This window comes from Chiloscyllium punctatum, chromosome 1 (genome assembly GCF_047496795.1).
Source record: "Chiloscyllium punctatum isolate Juve2018m chromosome 1, sChiPun1.3, whole genome shotgun sequence".
Classification (NCBI taxonomy): domain Eukaryota; kingdom Metazoa; phylum Chordata; class Chondrichthyes; order Orectolobiformes; family Hemiscylliidae; genus Chiloscyllium; species Chiloscyllium punctatum.
The window spans coordinates 95,903,036-95,925,968 of NC_092739.1; the positions used below are offsets into that span (position 1 = coordinate 95,903,036).

The window sequence follows — 22,933 nt, forward strand, 5'->3', positions numbered from 1 at the left end:
ACATCAAGATGTCCTGTTCTGTTTGGTTAACATACATGGAGTCATAATTGACACAGCTCATGTTTCTATTTGATAGCCAAAGAAATCAATTCACTCAAGAAAAGGAGAGTTCAGGCCCAAATACGAAACAACTGGACAAAACAAACTTTCCTCAAATGAATAACTGATCCCTCTTCACCATTTAACCACACAACGTAACATCTTGTTCTTTCACCACAAGTGCATTTATCTAATGCTGGCGGGTAAGAGGATCAACCATGTTCATCAAGTTCCTCAATAACAGTAACCGGTTTCATAGTTTAAAATACTAGATACAGTTAGATCAGAAAGTAGGAGAACCTCTCAGAGCACCAGACAAAGGAGGAAGAAATTACTAAATAGATACAATTTGTGGGTGGCACGGTGGCACTGCTGCCTCAGCGCCAGAGACCCAAGTTCAATTCCCGCCTCAGGCGACTGACTGTGTGGAGTTTGCACATTCTCCCTGTGTCTGTGTGGGTTTCCTCCGGGTGTTCCAGTTTCCTCCCACAGTCCAAAAACGTGCAGGTCAGGTCAATTGGCCATGCTAAATTGCCCGTAGTGTTAGGTGCAGGTGTAAATGTAGGGGAATGAATCTGGGTGGGTTGTGCTTCGGCGGGTCCATGTGGACTTGTTGGGCCGAAGGGCCTGTTTCTACACTAAGTAACCTAATTGAAAAAGTTGCTGCTTAAACTTGTAGAGTCGTTTATGAAATATTGCATTAGACAGAACCATTCTACATCCTTCCAAAATTATGGTGTTAGTTTTGAACAACTGCTTTAGATGCAATAAAGCATCGATTATCACAGCTCTCAAGTTTCCAACGATTTGGAAATATCACACTAAGGCTTGAATAATGCCTCCACTTAATGTTCCACCAAAGAGCATCAAGGTGAATACATCCATGCCAGTGAAATGAAGTGCAACACTGCACGTAGCTTTAAGCCTATGATTAAGGAGAAGGTTGCACATAAGAAAAGGACTTCATTTGTATTTGTTTCTTTCTTACATCGGCTGCCCCTCAAATTTTAAACAAGAGCATAAAAATCAGACAGGAAGAGGAGTATTGATGTATCAACTTGAAAAAGATATTCAGAGAAATTTACGAAGAACTTTCCAGAGTTTTTAAAGCAGCCACAGCTGAAGATATAGTGGCCTGAAAGTACTAAGATGGACAAGAGACTAGAGTTCTAAGAATGCAAAATTCTTGTGGGTTGTAGATTGGAGGTGGTGGTTGTGGAATTAGGGAACAAAGTCAGACACTAAAGCAAGCATAATTGAAACTAACAATAAAACATTGATTTCAACATCTTAGAAGGTGTATATCCTTTTATGGTAGCACAGAGGAGAGTAAAGTGGTCAGTTATCCAGGGTCTAAAGGTCAATTGGATACATTTAAGACAGTGAAGTGGTAAAGAATAAGCTACATCAAAACAAAGCCGGAATAAGGAGGCATCTATGAAAGAGAATTTAAACATATGGTTTCAGGCGACAAAGAGCAAACAGAATCACAACTGATATTGAATGGATATAAACAGTGTGTGTGTAATGATTACAAACTTGCCTCTTGTATTCCATGCCAAAACAACAACAGAATATAACCAACATTAATTGACCTTCAAACTACCCATTATGGATGTGTATGGCAATGACAGCATTATTTGGAGTAACTTCCATTCAGCCTGCAAAGACCAAGGCCCATCTTCACTGTTTTCCCCCCGATTAAACTGAAAGCCTCCACTTTGAATAATGGCAGATTCCAACAATGATTGTAAAAAGGTAATGATGAAGCATTTACAATAGCCTTCTTCTAGAAGAACGGCAAATTCTTGCAGAATTTTCTCATACCACCATCATAGATACTCTACTTCAGTCAATTCACATGGCATTTATTTGCACTAGACACAGCAAAGACCATGTGAAAGTGGACTGGATTAGGTCATTCTGCTAATGAGTCTATACTGTTGAAGATCTGTGCTCCAGAATGACCTACATCCCGAGCAGCATGAGCATTAACTAGGTTGAAAAACTGTTATTTTTTTTGTTGAAAACCTTCAGTCTAAACCAACTGTTGGCAACAATGTAATTGTTGAGTGCCAACGATTATTTGCAATAATTAATACCAAGGCTGTATTCCACCAAATGTAGCATCAAGGAGACTAAGCAAAAAAAAAAAAGAGAAGTCAGTGGAGACAAAGGGAAAGTTGTCCATTGGTTGGAGTCATAATTGGCACAAGATGATGGCTGTGATTGCTGGAGATCTTTTCAGCTCCAGGATGTCACTGCAGCTGTTTCTCAAAGAAACAATGCAATCCCAAAAACTTTCAGCCACTTCATTGATGAACTTGCCTTTAACCATAACATTAGAAGTTCACTGATTATTGCAACGTGTAGTTTAATTCAAAATTTCAGAAAGCAGCAATCCATGCCTGCATGCAACAAGACCTGGACAAAACCAGGCCAGAGCCAGAATGAATGCAGCCATTTGGCCAACTGAGTTTGAATTAGTTCTCCAGACTAACCTAATCAATCCCATAGCATTGCAAGTTCACTCCTTTCTGCTTGAAGTCATTAAGTATCTCTACTTCCACCACTCTCATGGTTAGTCAGTCCCAGGTTTTTTGGTGAGACAAGAAACAGATTTTCCTCATCTGCACTGTTCCAACTTATCAAAAATGTGTACAGTTCACTAAATCTCCGTTCAGTCTTATCTCCAAGTAAAACAACCCCCAGCTTCTCCAATCTAACAGCATAACTAAAATTATTCTGGTAATTTTCCTCTGCACGCTCTCATGGATCTTCACATCTTCCGTAAAGTGTAGCTCCCCTTTGGAGATCAATGTACATGCAATCCTAGGTCTTTGTGCTGGTGCAGATGCTCTTCAGAGCCATGCAATGAAATCTGACTGGGTCCTCGCATCACACTTCTCTTTATTAAATGCCATCTGTGACTTTTCTGCCTAAATCTGCATGCCTGCATCCCATTGTAGTTGATAAGTACCATCCTCAAAGTTAGACATGGAAATTTTATATTTTCCCGTCTACGATCCAAGTGACTTATATGTGGCAAGAAAAGCAATGGTCCTGCTACTGATGCTTAGGAAACATCACTATTTACAATCCTCCAGTCTTAAAATCAAATATTTAGAAACACCTGCTGTTTTCAGTTCTGTCGGAAATTCCTTTTAATCCAATTTGACACAGACCCTGCTTACTCATTAACCAGCCTTTTATCCAGTACATTGGTGAAATGCTTTCCTAAGATCTATGTAGACACTAAGTAACAAAACAAAAACTTAACACTTACCAAGTGATAACCTTTTCTCAATGACATGCTAATCACACCATGATCGCTCAGATCAGAGACTTGGTGGTCAGTTATCAGAAATGCTTCTGGACCATCAACAAAATATCTTACTTGCTGCATCAAGTCAGAATTGTGTGTTCACTAAGCAATTCATCCATGATTCCCTAAAAGCTTGCCAATAAACATATGCACAAGTCAGGAATATGATAAAATACTATTTACTTGCCTGAATACACACTAGCTGCAACAACATTCATGCTCTATACAATCCATGAAAAGTACCCCACGTGAATGCTACTTTATCTATCAGCCTCAGCATTAAATCTTCCATGATCGACATATCATGGATAGTGCAATTCCTAAGTGACGTATGCACTGCAGCAGCTCACCTAGATTAGAGTGGTGCTGGAAAAGCATAGCAGATCAGGCAGCAGTTGAGGACTATGAAAGATCAACATTGCGGGTAGAAGCCCTTCCATCACAGCCCTTGAGGGAACATCTCCAGGACACCCGCACTGATCAACCCCACCACTCAGTAGCCGAACATTTCAACTCCCCCTCCCACTCTGCCGAGGACATGCAGATCCTGGGCCTCCTCCACAGCCGCTCCCTCACCACCCAACGCCTGGAGGAAAAACTCATCTTCCGCCTTGGATCACTTCAACCCCAGGGCATCAATGTGGACTTCACAAGTTTCCTCATTTCCCCTCTCCCCTCCACCGCCCGCCCCCCACCCTACCCCAGTTCCAACTTTCCAGCTCAGCACCATCCTCATGTCCTATCTGCCTTTCCTCCTTCCCACCTATCGCTCCACCCTCCTCTCCAACCTATCACCTTCATCCCTATCTCTATCCATCAATTGCATGCTTAGCCACCTTCTCCCCAGCCCCACCCTCCTCCCATTATCTCTCTGCCCCATAGGCTCCCAGCCTCATTCCTGATGAAGGGCTCCTGCCAGAAATTTTTCTGCTCCTCGGATGCTGCCTGGCCTGCTGCGCTTTTCCAGCACCACTCTAATCTTGACTCACCTCCAGTCCTCACTTTCACCTAGCAACTCACCTAGGTTTCATCAGCAGCACCTCACAAACCTACAAATCCACATGGACAAGGGTACATGAGGGCATGGCATATGTCCCTCTGTGACTCTCACTATCCGGACTTGGACACTTGTCAAATTGGCAGCTAGCACAACCTAAAAGCATTGTGAAAGCACCATCACTACATGGACTATAATAGTTCAAAAAGGCAAATACCAAATCCTTGGCCATGTAGACCTCCATACTTTGCCTACTTCCAGAGATAACTTCAAGACATCCTTCCTGTTCTTAAACATAACACCAGAATGTTGAAAGATGGATGTACTCTTACAGCTATAAAATATCATTTAATCTCTTATCAGAGGGTGCAACATGCTTCTTAAAAAGTTCTCAACATCATTAAGTATTAGTATAAACTGACAATATTTTACAAGAATAACCCTCGGGTTGAAGAGCTTGTCATAAAAGGACAGTGGGTCTGTACTCACTCGAGTCCAGAAGGATGAGGGAGAGATCTGATTAAACTTACAGAATACTAAGGGGCGCAGAGGACAAGAAGATAGTTCCACTAGTAGGAGAGACTAGGACCCAAAGGCACAGCCCTAGTGAAAGGGCAACCCTTTAGAACTGACATGAGGAGAAATTTCTTCAGCCAGACTGTGATTAACCTGTGGAACCATGCCACAGAGGGCAAGTTATTTTTATGACAGACATAGATACGTTCTTGATTAGTAAAAGGGATTGAGGGTTTCAGGAAGAAAGCAGGAGAATGGGGTTGAGAAACATATCAGCCATGATAAAGTAATGAAGTAGACTCGATGGGCCAAATGGCCTAAATTCTGCTCCTATCTCTTATGATTTTAAGACATTTCAAAATCCGTAAGCATTAGGTTTGTTTATTAATTCCAATTGCTCGACATCCCCAATGCACATTACATTAACCAAAATTTTACTTCACGTTGTTAGATTGTATAATTTTTAATTGAGCATGCTGATCCTATATGTATTCACAATCCCCATCTCATCACAGATCAATGTACTCTTACATTGATCCAATAAATGGATAACTGGAGTCAAAACCTTAACTCCTTTTAAGTCTATTTAAATGATCTAATATAATATAATGGAGTGGGACAAGCAACTGGGGAAAAAAGCACCAGAACAATAGAACCTTAGCAAGAAATAAAACTTAACAGATTCAATTTCAAAAAAGTAAACGAGTTGCTCCCTGAAGCAGTGGGGGCGATATCAGCAAAAAGAACTAATGTAACCACTTAGAATAGAATAATGTTTGGCTATTAGAAGGATTTTAAAAAGCATTCTTCAATTCCAACTCTGAACATTCATGAATCTTTGTAATCCTGATCAGATTACATTATTTTGTTTTTCAGATGCACCCCCAAAATATATTTGATTTTAATTGCTGAGAGGAGTAGAGTATTTTGGGAGAAAGTGAGCACTGCAGATGCTGGAGAGTATATTTGAGTACATCTCTCTGCCAGGCACAAAGAGAAACTACAGATCAGAGTGTGTAATTATTTAGACTAGCAGTAGTGCCAGGAACACAATTTTAATTAAAGTCAACTTTTCATGATGGCAGATTGCTCATCAAATGGAGGAAAAACCCACTGCATAATCCAAAAAAACATTTTTAGAAAAGGATGAATAAAGTCAACAAACTCAAATTATAAAATTTATTGCATCATGCATTCATCTTATGAAATGGCTTCCAAACACACACCTAACATGGTAAATCAGATGGCGATGGCCTAATGCTCAACCACAAACATCAAATAGGTCAGATTATTTCATGAATTTACACAATCAAAAAGGCTGTTAAAGTCAATGATTTGTCAAAGATTTTTGTTAAAAAAAATCAACCTACAAAATCTTCAGCCTCAAACTGCTTAGATTTCTTCTTTTCTTCCTTCTTCCCATTTTCATCTTCTGTTAAGTTATTCTCATGCAATGCTGGGGCTTTTCCTCCATGGAAAGTACCACTTCGAGGACGGGGATTCCCTCCATGGTAGCCACTTCTTGGATTTACAGTTTCTGTGCCCCGTCCTTGTGACCGCCAACCATTTTTCTCTTTTCTTCCAAAGTTTCCTGGAAACCAAATGGATTTATTTGCAAACAATAAAGGCAAGAAAGTGACATGAGTTTGATAATAATCCTAGCCAAAATGCAACTCAGTAGAAAAGTTTGATGTCAATATATTTTCAAAAGAAGAAATCAATTTTTTACATCAATTCAAGACACCTTATTTAAAACCAAAACCAAACAGGATCATGTGCATGATTCCAACCCTACATTCTGGACTAAACAACAGGTAACCTGATCGAATGGTGTTTCAACAAAGTGACAGGAAAAAGCTTAAAGTAGCAGACATCATCAAACCTAGTCTGCCAAAGGACTTGAATAACCAAGAAAATCAGGTATATTATACAGTTTCTCACTGTTCCTGCATGCTAATTAGCACAAGAACATATCTTTCTGTATGCAACTTCAATACCAAAATATCTCAAGATGCTTCAAAGAAGAGTTATCACAAAAATAGAGAGATAAATAAGGACATTTGAGGGGATACAGCCAAAAGTTTGGTCAAAAGGGGTAGATGCGAAGGAGAATGAGTGTCAGAAATGCAGAGAATTTTTGTAGTAGAATTCCAGAGCGTGGGACATTGAAAACGGATGGCACAACAATCACTTGCAGTGCAATTAAAACCTCAGGTGATCAAAAGGCTAGAATTCTAGGAGCTTAGATCTCTGTAGATTTGGGAAATAATTTTAAAAATCAAGGAATTGTTTGTCTGGGAGCCCATGTGGGTCAACAAACACAAGGGTATTTAGCAAATGTGACTTGGTGCAAAAACTTCTAAAATCATGAGAATGTTCCAAACCCACCATAAAAACGATCCTTGCCCAGGAATCACAAGTTAAATTGCAGAAAAAGCAATGAGTCATTGCTGTGATCAACATAGCTTTATCAAAATGAAATTGTTTGCCAAATCATAACTTCCCAATTTTGACTGTGGTGTTATAACTAGTAACAGAAATAAAAGAGGTCCATTCAATGTAGTATATTTAGATCATCATTCAATACCTGATCATACAAGAGATGGTATACAAGAATTAAGTTCATGAGATTTGGGTAATGTGTTGAGGACTGGTTTGATAGACAGAAAACTCAGGAAGAATAAACAAGTCATTTTTGGATTGGCAGGTTGTAACTAGTGGGAAGTCACCATGATTGGTGCTTGGGCCTTGGCTGTTTACAGTCTATATCACAGCTGAGAAGACCAAATACAAAAAAAGATAGCCAAGTTTGAAAACCACACAGCAGTGTCAAAAGAAACTGCAAGGAAGGCACAGAAGCGTCTGCAAAGGAAAATATCTTTGTTAACCAAGTGGGCAATGTGTATGGCAAAAAGTGAAATTGTGCATTTTAAGAGAAAAGTTTTACAAAGGTGAATAATTAGACTTTGGGAATTCTTTTACATGAAACTGAAAATCATGCGGCAATAGTAAATGGTATGTTAGCCTTTATTACAAGGGGGTTAGAGCTCAAATGCTATTATATAGCACGGAGAGATCAGACACAAGATATTATGTCACAAAATACAGATTTTGTCTCCTTAACCAAAAGGATGTACCTGCCGCATAGGCAGACAAAGATTCAAGAGATTGGATTCTTGGGTCAAGAAGGTTGCTATTTGCACCAAAATAAAGTCAAATTAACTTTTTAAATACATAATTTATACAATGAGGTGATCACATGAGATACCCAAGAAAATTAAAAGACAACAGATTACAGAGCAAAATGATTTTGAGTTTAAGTTAATGTCAAAACAATAATACACAAAAGCAGATGCTGATTGCCTGCTTCCCCTGGCCTTAGAGTTTCAAACTAGAGGTCATTAGCTCAGGGTATTGGTTCATAGAGAACAAGGAGAAATTTCTTCAAAATCAAAAAAGGATTGTAAATCTAATTCTCTACCTCTGAGGCCATGAATACTCAAACCACTGAGTATCTTTTAAGCTGAGATCAATAGATTTTTTTGATACTGTATAATAAAGGAACACAAAGCAGAATGCTTTTATTTTTTGATGTTTTTCAATCAGTTTTGTACTTACAGCCCTTAGCTTCTTCGGAAACAAACCACAAAAGGATATGGGCACCATTAAATCAATTTTACTTAATTAGCTTCACTCAATTTTAATATAGGTTATTAAAATACATTGAAGATACACAAGAGGTATGATTTACGTCATAAGAATAGTTTCAGCATTAATTTAAAAGTCTTGTAACATGTGACCATTTGCCCATGCAAACCCAATAATATGAACCAGATACTTACTGAAAGAGATTTGTCTGTAACTTGAACATATCCAGCATGCATTACTAGACTGTGTTCAAATATATCAAGTATAAAGAGCAAATTAATTTGATATTAAATGTCAAAAACATTCATAGGGAAAATAAAATCTGACTTTTACCAAATAGGGTTGATAAGTTAATTTAAATTATGTTTGCTCAAGACACACCACACTGAACAAGCCACTTTTATAAAAACGCTAATATTGCTTGGTCATTCATAACATTATAGCTAAAGAATTTTAAAAAATGGAGTTAATACCCCAAATTCATGAATGAGATTTAAGATATTAAACAAACTGAAATCAACCATCATTGCAATGCACTATTTTCAACATACTCCACCACATATTACCTGTAAACGCACAACTTTCTCACCACACTCATTAGTTGATTAATTAACACACCTCCGCTAGAACGAGTCCCAGAAGACTCCAAGCTGTCTGACGAGTTGTGTCGCCTGCGATTCACATCATAACGATTCTCTGGTCGGACCAAAGTTTCAGGATTCTTTTCAACATTGAGTGACTGCTGTACACAAAACCAACAAAACGTAATTGAAAACCAACAATGTAGAAAAGAAAACAGAAAAGATCCAAAATTCAAAGAATACAGAATATATAACATATCACATCTTTCATTAAATACTTCAAACACAATGACTTAAAAAATGAGATCACTTGCTTTTTCAACAGATTCGTCATTTTGTGTCCAGCAAACAAACAAACATCGACAAACAGCAACGAAACGAGCCAACAAATTGGTTTTCAGCAAAACATGAGTCAATCGTGAACCAGAAAATGCAAAAAAAGTGTCTCAGCAAAAACATCCCATTGAATGAATGGCATTTTGGACAATGCAAGATTTAGCGGCATCGTGTATACACACACACACGCCCTGAAGCTCGACTTCAATCCACAATTTTCTGATGCAGGGAAACAAGTGTTGTCAACTCAATCAAGCTAATTTTGTGCGTCAACTTTCAGTTGTAGAAGAAACCACCAGTGGGGGCACTCCCCACCAAGCCTCAAGAGAGTCAATATGGACTTTATCCCTTGGCAATTCAACAAGTGACTGACTGCTCTGCAGTTGGTTCCCTATCATGTCCAGCAAAAGAGTAGTACATCAGCAGAGAACAACATACTGTGTAGCAACTGACTTGAATCAGGCACAAAATACTTCAGAAACCCCAAGTATGAAGCTCAAGCCTTAATTAGGTTACTACTAAAAACTCAATAAATATATGGTCAATAATCATAATACAAAGGTCTCACTTTTTTTTCAGTTATTATCTCCAATCACATTATCCTTTAATGAATTTGGCTATGAAAGGCCAAAAGCTGAAAGACCATATCACAAACTTTAAGTTCATATGTCACTAGCACAATAGTACTTTCAATTTGCTTTTGGTGCAAACATACCATAGTAAGCACAGCATTTTGGATAGTGGATTTCACTCTTACGTTCTTAGATTAACACCACTTTTGACTATTTTTCTTCATTTGGGAATTCTGGACCAAAACAGGGCAAGGACTGTGGAAGCAATTGTTGCATTTTTAAAACAAGTAACTGTGAGCTCCAGTTTCACTGCTACTTTGTTCAAACTGGGAGAAACGACCTAAAGATGCCACAGTACAAGGACTGATGCGTCCAGACTGCAAAGACACTCACTCTCTCCCCTCCTATTACTCTCCCCCACCAGCTGTTGCAAGTACTGATAAGACTTCACAATTAGTGTGCTAGCCATCTGGTGTCTTGCACATAGAATTGAGTGGACCTGCAAATAAAGAGATTGAAGACCAGAAGTAAAAGAGCCTTAACAGAAAAAGAACATAAATGATGCGCTAAGTTATAAGGACAAGAGAGACTAAGGGTAGGTTTATAAAGCAAAGCTAAATGTTTGTGATTTTGAAAGGGACAAGATCAAAATTAAAATAAATGCCATGGAGGCAGGGGGAAAGTTCAGCACAAAAAAGACAACAGTTTTAGGAATAAAGGCCACAAATGAATACCATTTCCGACCAAGAGTATTATCAGATGAAGCACTAAGGGATTAAAATAAAGATAATTAACAATACCTCTTGATTTGACAGTTACATGGGGCCTTTATTTGAGCTTGTGATAAATCAATTCAAGAAATAAAAAGGTAGTCAAAATTAGATTCTTCCTTCCTTTCAGTAGGAATCCATTTTTGTAGATGAAAAATATTTCAGTTGACTGTCAGCTACATTTTAAACACAAAAGTCAATACAGCTCTGCTATCAATTGCAAAATGCAATTTTAATTTTCAAATATAATGGTTGGGTATTTTACGATGCAACCCATCAGGACATGATTGCAGGAGTTCATGACAACATCCTTGTCTCCACCATAGTCAGCTGCTTCAACAATTTTCACTCCAACACAATACCGTGTGCGTGGACATGCAGCGGATATTCAAAGTATCGATTTGCATTCATACCTTCACCGATGATTAAGTAGCTTTGAGACCTGCAATGAAACTTCATTTGACAAGTGGTAACTAACATTCACACTGAACCACTACCTAACATTATATCGAACAAGAGAAAACCCAAACATCTTTCGAACCTTGAAAGAGATCATAAGGAACAAGAGGAGTAGGCCATCTGCCCCATTGAGCCTGCTCCGCCATTCAATAAGATCACGGCTGATCTTTTTGTGGACTCGGCTTCACTTACCCTCAGGCTCAGCATAACCCTTCATTCTTTTACTATTCAAAAATCTATCTTTACGTTAAAAACATTCAATGAGGTCACTTCAACTGCTTCACTAGATAGGGAATTCCATAGATTCACAACCCTTTGGGAGAAGTTGTTCCTCCTCAGCTCAGTTCTAAATCTGCTCCCCCTTATTTTCAGCCTCTGCCCCCTAGTTCTAGTTTCACCCGCAAGCGTAAACAACCCCCCTGCTTCTTTCTCATCTATTCCATTCATAATTTTATGTTTCTGTAAGATTCTCCTCATTCTTCTGAATTCAATAAGTATAATCCCAATTTACTCAAGCTCTCTCATAAACCAATCCCCTCAACTCCAGAATCAACCTAGTGATTATCCTCTACAGTCCATCCTCTCTCAGCAAGGAGACCAAAACTATACACAGGTGTGGCCTCACCACCTTAACCTCTTATTAAACTCCGTCCCTCTAGCAATGAAGGACAACGTTCAATTTGCCTCCTTAAGTACCTGCATACCTGTGAGTCATGTACAAAGCCAATGAATAGTAAACCACCATCAGCTCCCCATAGCACAAGGATTATGTTTATTAAACACTTCAGCCCATAAAATCATGCCATTGCCACAATCTCCTTAGCTCCTTGAACTGTTTAACTGCACAGAACTAGTTGATGGCTGCAAACTTTGGTGCTACAAGGAAAGAGATGTTCTCTCATTAGAGGGATATGACTAGTGGTGGTTTAACCGGAGGGTTTGGTACGTTTTGGCGCAGCAGTTTTGGCATGGCCGTTTGGGCACCAAACCTATTTGGTGCCACCCCATTTGGTGACAGATGTTTTGGTGCTAAGAACATTCCTTAATTTGTAAATGTGTCTGTATGGACAGCTTTAGTGTAACAAAGTTACACCATATCTGTTATATAATTATCTGTTGTTATGATGAATAACCACGTATGTTTATCAAATGCCGTAGATAAGTTTAATTTCAACATAAATATACTACTTGTACATATGAACATATATTGCATGCATTTTTTGTACTAATTGTTTTTGTATACAGTAGTTGAGCATGCAGCCTCAAAAAAGACCAATAGGTACGTTGCTGTTTGCACCTCCTTTGTATAAGTTGAGCTAGTACAAGTTTTGGAAACAGGAAAACTAGCTCTCCTCGTTTAGCTGTTTACTTGAGGAGCCTTGCTCGTAATTACTAAATGAACTAAATAAAGCTACATTTCAATCAATATTTTTTTCCTAGTGCCAAAACATCTGTCGCCAAATGGGCTGCACCACATCAGCTGGCACCCAAATGGCCGTGCCCAATTGTCCCATTCCGTAACCAGAGGGTCACAACTCAAGGGACGGGGCAGATTGAGAAGCACACAATCTTCTGTAGTAAGCTCAGCTAGTGCGAAAATTGGACTTAAGCTAACTGATCTCTGAGGAATATCTCGCTAGGTTTCTAAATTAGCAATGTCAGAGCCCACTAGCCCACACAGATAGATCAGTGTGTCTCTCACTCACTGCTACCCCCAGGTCATCTCCTGTGCCCTGAAGCTCTTCAATCATGTCCTGAAACAGACTTGCAGCATCATGACCTGTCCTACCTGCCAAATGTTCTTCCCACCTATCTGCTCCACCCTCCTCTCCAACCTATCACCTTTATACATCTCCATCCACCTACTGCACGCTTAGCTACTTTCTTCCCAGCCCCACCCTCCCCTCCCATTTATCTCTCTGCCCCAGAGACTCCCAGTCTCATTTCTGTTGAAGGGCTCCTGCCCAAAATGTCAATTTTCCTGCTCCTCGGATGCTGCCTGGCCTGCTGTGCTTTTCCAGCACCACTACTCTTGACTCTGATCTCCCAACATCTGCAGTCCTCACTTTCGCCTAATTGATTTTTAAACTTTGTCCATTCCAGTTCAACACTGGCAACTCCGCATCAACACTACCTATCATTAGCCACTAAACAGTCTTGACTTAACAACTATTAACCCTCCCAGCCAGAAGGTTATCAACTCCTTTGTCTGTCCAACTGTCCTTCCCTCTCAAAATGGTGACAGAGCCCAATCATTCAGTCTGAACCCCCTCCCTCCACCCTCTCTTCTGCATATAAGCAGACATTTTCCTAGTTATTTTCACTTCTGAAGAAGAGTCACCAGACCTGAAATGTCAACTGATCTCTCTTCACAGACGCAAATCAGACCTGTTAAGCTTTCCCAGCAACTTCTGATTTTGTTTCAGATTTACAGCATGGGCAGTTCTTTTGGTTTTTAAACCAGAATGCAGACAAAGTTTCAAGCTCTTCAACCAACTGTTTTGAAAACGAGCTCATCTCTTCCACAAAAAAAAATTCAGAATGATTTGTGTCAAAGTACCAGATGTTTGAAATTATATATTCTATATCATTTTGTATAGGAAACTGTCAATTATTGTTTGAGATGCTGTTTAGAGGCTGACAAAGCAGAGGAGAATATAGGAGGAAGGATCAGGTCATTAGTGAAAAACATCAAATATTGACAGCAATCATGAACCGAATGACTGTTCTATGCTTGGCTAATAGTATATTTGGCACTTTTTGACCTGTTCAGCTATTCCTCCTGCTCTTGTATAAAAAAAGAGAGAGAGTGGAGGACAGCAAACAAGGTTCCATTAAAAAAAGGTCTCAGTCTCACATAAAACTTGATAAAACAGATAATAATTCAGTCTTTGAATTACTGGTAGAGTTAGGAAAGCAACAACTCCTTAGCTTTGAAATTGGGAGTTAACAATATTATGCTCTAAGCAATTAATTCTGGATTTAAATTTGTTATTATTCCAAGGTTTACCTTTATAAACTGGACTCAGATTATAGCCTAAACCACAAGATTGAAAAGGGATTATTCAGTTGCCTGAAGAGGAGGAGGATATGAGACAGAGAGAGCTGGTGTCATTTTTAAAAGAGCATGGCATACTAGAAAAGGTTGTTCTGTTTAATCCTGGGCAATGGCAAACGACCAGACACTGTAAAGTCACACCTTGATTTGGAGAGAGGGCTTGCTGATGGAAACAGTCCTTCATATCAATTAGGTGAAATATATCCAACAGCCTGAAACTCAACAGAAATGTTCAAGTATTATTCAGTAATCAATTCCAAACTTGAAAGTTTTCTTCTAATCTGAAAACTTAGGTAGTGAATTTTCTACTATTCCAGTGCTTTTTTTTTGTCATTTAGAGGCATAGAGATGTACAGCACGGAAACAGATCCTTCGGTCCAACCTATCTGCACCGACCAGATATCCCAACCTAAAATCAGTCCCACCTGCCAGCACCCGGCCCATATCCACCAAACCCTTCCTATTCATATACTTATCCAAATGCCTATTAAATGTTGCAATTGTACCAGACTCCACCACTTCCTCTGGCAGCTCATTCCATACACGTACCACCCTCTGCATGAAAAAATTGCTCCTTAGGTCTCTTCAATAATCTTTCCCCTCTAGTTCTGGACTTCTCCACCTCAGGGAAAAAAGACCTTGTGTATTTATCCTACCTATTTCCCTCATGATTTTATCAACGTCCATGATGTTACCCCTCAGCCTCCAACACTCCAGGGAAAACAGCTCTAGCCTATTTCAACCTCTCCCTACAGCTCAAATCCTCCAACCCTGGCAACATCCTTGTAAATCTTTTCTGAACCCTTTCAAGTTTCACAACATCTTTCCGATAGGAAGGAGACAAGAATTGCACGGAATATTCCAACACTGGCCTAACCAATGTTCTGTACAGCCGCAACAATGACCTCCCAACTCCTGTACTCAATACTCTGACCAATAAAGGAAAGCATACCAAATGCCTTCTTCACTATCCTATCTACCTGCGACTCCACTTTCAAGGAGCTATGAACTTGCACTCCAAGGTCTCTTTGTTCAGCAACACTCCCTAGGACCTTACCATTAAGTGTGTAAGTCCTGCTAAGATTTGCTTTCCCAAAATGCAGCACCTTGCATTTATCTGAATTAAACTCCATCTGCCACTTCAGCCCATTCGCCCATCTGATCAAGATCCCGTTGTAATCTGAGGTAACCTTCTTTGCTGTCCACTCCACCTCCAATTTTGATATCATCAGCGAACTTAATAACAATACCTCTTATGCTCACATCCAAATCATTGACAAATGATCAGCTTCTGAGAGCAAGCAAATTGGATAAGAATCACATTTACATAAAATTCCTATTTGTATTAATTTAACAAAACCACTTTAAAACAAAATGGCATTGGTTTGTTGTAAGCAAACAGGGAAACTTCCATGCAACACTTAAACCAATACACTGCAAATAATGCATCGGGAAGTTTCAACTGAATATGGCACAGCTTTCAATGACCTTACAACTATTAGCAATGGAATACAGACTATATATGGATTAATTTTATTTAGGGCTGGGACAAAGATGGGCATGTTGTAGGCTGAATTTAAAGTGAATTCCTATTCCAGCCAAGTTTGAGAGAGAATGTACAATGGAATCCATGGTCTCAAAGCTTGGTATTTTCTTTCTTCAGACAGAACATATCTGAAGTTTCTGCTTCAGTTCCAGTTAACAAAGAGAAACTGAATCCTTCAGTTGAAAAAACTAAAATGGAAAATGGAATTTCAGACACGTAGAGAAATTGGCAATGGTGGAAAGCAGATGTTTTACTTTAAAAATGCTGTTCAAGCTTAGGTCCCAGTGGTTCGGTGTGTGCAGGCTGCAGATAGTAACAGGTAGCAGTAGACCAATACACAACAACTGCTGCAGTTGTTTTGGTTACATAGACATTGGTCTCGATTGCCTGAATTAACTACTGCATTCAGAATGGAGAGGCTTCTACAAATCGGTGTTGGTGGTGAATGCCATGAGTTGTTGTTGGTTGGAGATCAGGCTAAGCCCCAGAAAAAAAAAGCAAGCTGGAATTTTAAGAGTAAATTCACAGCACTGAAGGACTTTAGGACTTGGAAAATGGACTGTACGCGTAAAGTGAACCATTAAATCTGACATCTACCTTCCTTGTATGTTAGTGCTAACAGAAAATAACTTTTAGATTGACTGCAATTTGCCTAATTCAAGTGTAATCTCAATAAATTGATCCCAACAAAGCAAACCAAAAATCAGTCTGTTTAGTTTGCTTTAATTTGGCAGAAGCCAAATGATCCAGGTTCAAGTCCTTTCTGCCCTGGATGTATCACAACGTCTCCAGAGAGCATCAGAGAGCGGTGGGAGCTGGGCGGAAGCGAAGGCAGAGTGCAAAGCCTGTTGGGAAGGTAAGTGATTGTTATTAGAGTGGGTGTGTTCTAGACCGGAGGTCCTACACAGTAGGGCCTCCCTCCCTCCTCCAACCTAAATTAAGAGTCCACAGATTTGCCCCAAAAAGAAGGTCCAAGAAAGTTCCTGTGGATTGAAGAGTGAGGCTTTAGCTCAGGAGTCTTTGACAAGGAGGTTGAGCGAAGTGATTACGCCACAGTTGAAGAGGGTGAAGACATGACTGCCCAGCTGGTTCAGTGTGCTACATGCTTGATGTGGGAGGTCAACGACTCTGGTGTGTCTGGCACGTATAAAAGTGTGGAAAGTGTGTGCACGTTCAGCTACTGACAGAGCATATTACAGCACTGATGAAAGAACTCGAGGACCTTAGGCTCATCCGAGAGAACGAGATCTTTCTGGACAAGACCTTCAGTGAGGTTATTACACCAATCATGCCAGAAGAGAGCAGACATGAGGAAGGCAGAGAGGAGAAAGGTGCAAGAGACGCCGGGGGAAGTACCGGTCAGGAACAAGCTGAATCTTTTGGAAACAGTAGAGACTGATGACACTGCCAGTCCGCGAGGCAGCCAGGTCTGTCAATCAAAAGTTGGCACGGAGGCAGAGCAGAAGAGTCAGACATCGCACAGAGCCGTGGTAATAGGGGACTCCATCATGAGAGGAACTGACCGGGGTTTTTGTGGCAGCAAGCGGGAATTAAGGATGATGTGTTGCCTTCCTGGTGCCAGGGTGAAAGACATCGTGGACAGAGTGCAGGAAATCCTCAAGGACGAGTGTGAAGAGCTAGAGGTGGTGGTACATGTCGGCACAAAATGATGTCGGGCAGAGGAGGAGGAACATACTACAGCGGGACTTCGAAGAACTAGGAAGGCAGCTGAAAAGCAGGACGTCCAAGGTGGTTATCTCCGGTTTGCTTCCAGTTCCTCAGGCTGGTGTGGCCAGAAACAGGGAGATAATGGACTTGAACGTGTGGCTGGGGATCTGGTGCAGGAAGCAAGGATTTAAATTCTTGGATCACTGGGGTATGTTTTGTCATAAGCATAAATTCTACAAGAGAGACAGTTTGCACCTTAATAGGTTGGGGACCAGCATTCTGGCAGGCAGGTTTGCTACTGCAACACAGCTACGTTTAAACTAAGTAGCGGGGGACAAACTGGATGTTTAAGAAGGAAATTGGAGGGAAAGTTAGAACAAGGGAAGTCAAGAAAGACAACTGTATCAATGAGGCAGAAAACTCAGAAAGGGATCATGCTGGAAGGGTGAGTGAAATAGAGGTTGATGGGAAGGGTGAGGGCAGTAACAGATTAAAAATACTATATATGAATGCACGAAGCATTAGACATAAGATGGATGAGCTTGAGGCTCTTTTGGAAATTGGCAGATACGATATTGTGGGGATAACTGAGACGTGGCTTCAAGTGGACAGGGCATGGGAAATGAATATTCAAGGCTACATGTGCTATCGTAAGGACAGACTGATGGGCAGAGGGGGTGGGATAACCATGTTGGTAAGGGATGATATTCAGTCCCTTGTGCTGAGGTGGGGGGAGAACCTAGAATCAGGGGATGTAGAGTCAGTGTGGATAGAACCAGAGAAATACTAAAGGGTAAAAAAAGACCTTCTTGGGAGTCATCTACAGGCCCCCAAAACAGTAGTCTGGATGTCGGATGCAAGTTAAATCAGCAGCTGAAATTGGCCTGTCGCAAAGATGTTACTACAGTTGTTATGGGGGATTTCAACATGCAGGTAGACTGGGAGAATCAGGATGGTATTGGACCTCAAGAAAGAGACTTTGTGGAGTGCCTCAGAGATGGATTCTTAGAACAGCTGGTGCTGGAGCCAACCAGGGAGAAGGCAATTCTGGATCTGGTATTGTGCAACGAACCAGAATTGGTCAGGGACCTCGAAGTGAAGGAGCCATTGGGAAGTAGTGACCAGAATACAATAAGCTTCAATCTGCAATTTGAGGGGGAGAGGGTGCTGTCGGAAGTGACAATATTTCTGTTGAATAAAAGGGAACTATGGAGCTATGAGGGAGGAGTTGGCCAAAGTTCAATGGTGCAACACCTTAGCAGGGATGAGTGTGGAAGATATTTGTGTATAATGCAGAAGTTGCAGGATCAGTTCATTCCAAAAAGGAAGAAAGATCCCAGGAGGAGGCATGGGTGGCCGTGGCTGACGAGGGAAGTTAAGAAATAAAGTTAAAAGAGAAAAAGTACAACATAGCAAAGATAAGTGGGAAAACGGAAGACTGGGAGGCTTTTAAAGAACAACACAGGATTACTCAGAAGGAAATTCGCAGAAAAGAAAAAAAAAGGAGGTACGAAGGTAACCTGGCCAATAATATAGAGGAGGATAATGAAAGCTTTTTTAAGGTATGTGAAAAGCAAAAAAATGGTTAAGACTACAATTGGGCCCTTCAAGACAGAAACAGGGGAATATATTACGGGGAACAAAGAAATGGCAGAAGAATTGAATTGGTACTTCAGATCTGTGTTCACTGGGGAAGACACAAGCAATCTCCCTGAGGTAACAGTGGCTGAAGGACCTGAATTGAAGGGAATTTATATTTGCCAGGAATTGGTGTTGGCGAGACGGTTAGGTCTGAAGGTTGATAAGTCCCTGGGGCCTGATGGTCTACATCCCAAGGTACTGAAGGAGGTGGCTCGAGAAATCGTGGATGAGTTGGTGATTATTTTCCAGAGTTCAATAGATTCGGGATCGGTTCCCGCAGATTGGAGGGTGGCTAATGTTATACCACTTTTTAAGAAAGGTGGGAGAGAGAAAGTAGGAAATTATAGAGCAGTTAGTCTGACCTCAGTGGTGGGAAAGATGCTGGAGTCTATTATAAAGGATGAAATTACGACACATCTGGATAGTAGAAACAGGATAGGTCAGAGTCAGCATGGATTTATGAAGGGGAAATCACGCTTGACTAATCTTCTGGAATGTTTTGAGGATTGTAACTCTGAAGATGGACAAGGGAGATCCAGTAGATGTAGTGTACCTGGACTTTCAGAAAGCTTTTGATAAAGTCCCACATAGGAGGTTAGTCAGCAAAATTTGGGCACATGGTACTGGGGACAAAGTAATAACTAGGATTGAAAGTTGGTTGGCTGATAGGAAACAAAGGGGAGTGATAAACGGCTCCATTTCGGAATGGCAGGCAGTGACCAATGGGGAATCGCAGGGATCAGTACTGGGACCGCAGCTTTTTACAATATATGTTAATGATATAGAAGATGGTATCAGCAATAACATTAGCAAATTTGCTGATGATACTAAGCTGAGTGGCAGGGTGAAATGTGAGGAGGATGTTAGGAGATTACAGGGTGACCTGGACAGGTTAGGTGAGTGGTCAGATGCAGTTTAATGTGGATAAATGTATGGTTATCCACTTTGGTGGCAAGAACAGGAAGGCAGATTACTAACTAAATGGAATCAATTTAGGTAAAGGGGCAGTACAAAGAGATCTGGGTGTTCTTGTACACCAGTCAATGAAGGTAAGCATGCAGGTACAGCAGGTAGTGAAGAAGGCTAATAAGCATGCTGGCCTTCATAACAAGAGGGATTGAGTATAGAAGCAAAGAGGTGCTTCTGCAGCTGTACAGGGCCCTGGTGAGATCACATCTGGAGTACTGTGTGCAGTTCTGGTCTCCAAATTTGAGCAAAGACATTCTGGCTATTGAGGGAGTATAGCTTAGGTTCACAAGGTCAATTCCTGGAATGGCTGGATTACCTTACACTGAAAGACTGGAGCAACTGGGCTTGTATACCCTTGAGTTTAGAAGACTGAGAGGGGACCTGATGGAGACATATAAGATTATTAAAGGATTGGACACTCTGGAGACAGGAAATACGTTTCCGCTGATGGGTGAGTGCCGAACCAGAGGACACAGCTTAAAAATACGGGTTAGACCATTTAGGACAGAGATGAGGAGAAACTTCTTCACCCAGAGAGTGGTGGCTGTGTGGAATGCTCTGCTCCAGAGGGCAGCGGAGGCCCAGTCTCTGGATTCATTTAAGAAAGTGTTGGATAGAGCTCTCAAGGATAGTGGAATCAAGGATTATGGAGAGAAGGCAGGAACAGGATCCTGATTAAGGATGATTAGCCATGATCATATTGAATGGTGGTGCAGGTTCAAAAGGGCAGAATGGCCTACTCCTGCACCTATTGTCTATTGTCAAACAAGGCGACTAAAATATCACTGGGGCAAGTGAGGATGGGTGAAAGTAGACTTCATTAAAAATGCTACTCACACTCAGTTCCCAGTAATGCAATACCAGACAGGCTGAAAATGGGGAAATATTCCCAATAATATTTAAAATCAACTTGCTCAAAAGGAGGTTATAATGCAAATATATAGTTCAAAAAAAAAATATTAAATTGATAAGAGTGGTATGATTCACATCCCCATGACCAAAGTAAGACAAAAAAGTTACTAAAATGTATGAACATAGCTGATGACATTTTGACAACTGAAACAGAAAACCATTAATACTGAAATATTATTAACCTGTTAGACAATTTACAATCCTTCTGAATTCTAAATTGGTATTATTATTAAAAAGTGTACTATTCACACATTCAAGTAATAGGTCTCAACAGAAGATAATGCATTTGAAAATGAGAAACCCAAAGCCCATAAAAGGTGTTCAAAACTGGAAACATTTTTGTGGTTAAGTTTAAAATCAACTTACTATGCACGTTGGAGAGAAGGACATCATAATTATCCCATCACCTATTAGTTATATGATATACCTAACAGATAATTTTGAGCACATTTAATCAGAGTATGCAGTTTCAATTATATTATAATTTTCAAGGATGGACATAGAGATTTGGCATTTCTAACTAGAATGCGAATGCAATTACAATAATTCATTAGGAGTGAGCTGGAGTAATTTTACAGGAAAACAAAACTGTGATCAGATTGCAGCCAATAACCCTGGTTAAATAAAATCAAAGTCACAAAAACAATTTACAAGGTAGAACATTAACAAGACCACACTAACTTTCATTATACAAGTGTTTCATAACGGTTAGCATGGATACGAAGGGAATTCTCAACTGCTCCTAGTTATTTCCACTTTGATGTGCCCCTTATCTTTTTTGATAGCTTTTCCATTCAGATGACATTTACGTGATTTGATTCATCATTTTTGCAGTTTCATAAATGTCAGTCATGAACATTACAAAATGCAAAGGCATACGAGAGTAAAAATTGCATTTCCATTTGTCATTTTCTGAATCACCAACATGCACACAAACCAACAGCCACTCTCAGTCAACAATTCACCAGAACAAAAAGGACCCGATACCCAGCATGAGCAAAACCAAATTGTTGTGTACAAAATCCCATCAAGGACTGCACAAAACACTACATAGGACAAACAGGAAGACAGCTAACGGTCTGCATCCATGAACACCAACTAGCCACGAAACGACATGACCAGCTATCCTTCGTAGCCACACACTCAGATGACAAGCAACATGCGTTCGACTGGGACAACACTACTATTATAGGACAAGCCAAACAGAGAACAGCCAGGGAATTCCTAGAGGCATGGCACTCATCCACAGATTCAAATCAATAAGCACATCGACCTGGACCCAATATAGCGACCACTGGAACTGACAACCGGAAGCAGCAGATTCAAACCACTAGAAATGCCGGAGGAAACAGCACAGAAGCGCTTCACAGGAGGCTCCCAAGCACTGAGGATGTCACCCAGACAGGGGACGAAACGTCTGCAACACAAATTCCCAGCTCGGCGAACAGAACCACAACAATGAGCACTCGAGCTACAAATCTTCTCCCAAACTTTGACCTCCCCTTACACAAATTGCGCAACTAACTCAACGAACAGGATAAAACATGAAAACCAATAAATGGATCTGGGGAATACAGTGATTACAGCAAAAGATACATTTGCGTTCTAAAATGGTCCAAGACAATTCACAGGAATGCATTGACACTTAGATGGAATCATAATAACACAACATTTTATGAGTTTTTAAAAAAAGAGTTCATAGCTAAGTAGCTCAAGGAACAGCCATCAGTGGTGGAGAATATAAAGTTCAGGATGCACAAAAGGTCTAAAATTGGCAGATGAGAGATCTCAGTGATTCAAGGCCAGAGGCAATTAAAGAAATGATAAAGACCCAATACTCGATTGTGAATCAAGTCAGAATTCAAACGACACCAAGTTATACTCCAATAGCTTATT

General features: G+C 40.3%; 1 protein-coding gene across 1 annotated transcript in view; it reads right to left on the bottom strand.

Moving 5' to 3' along the window:
- The window catches only part of LOC140477406 (vasculin-like), a 73,572-nt gene that overhangs the window by 41,508 nt on the left and 9,131 nt on the right, over positions 1–22,933 (bottom strand). The window contains exons 4-5 of the mRNA XM_072571238.1: positions 9,144–9,267; positions 6,248–6,468 (exon numbers count right to left, since the gene is read on the bottom strand). Coding sequence (XP_072427339.1) covers positions 6,248–6,468; positions 9,144–9,267 — 345 coding nt within the window. The remainder of the gene's footprint in view (positions 1–6,247; positions 6,469–9,143; positions 9,268–22,933) is intronic.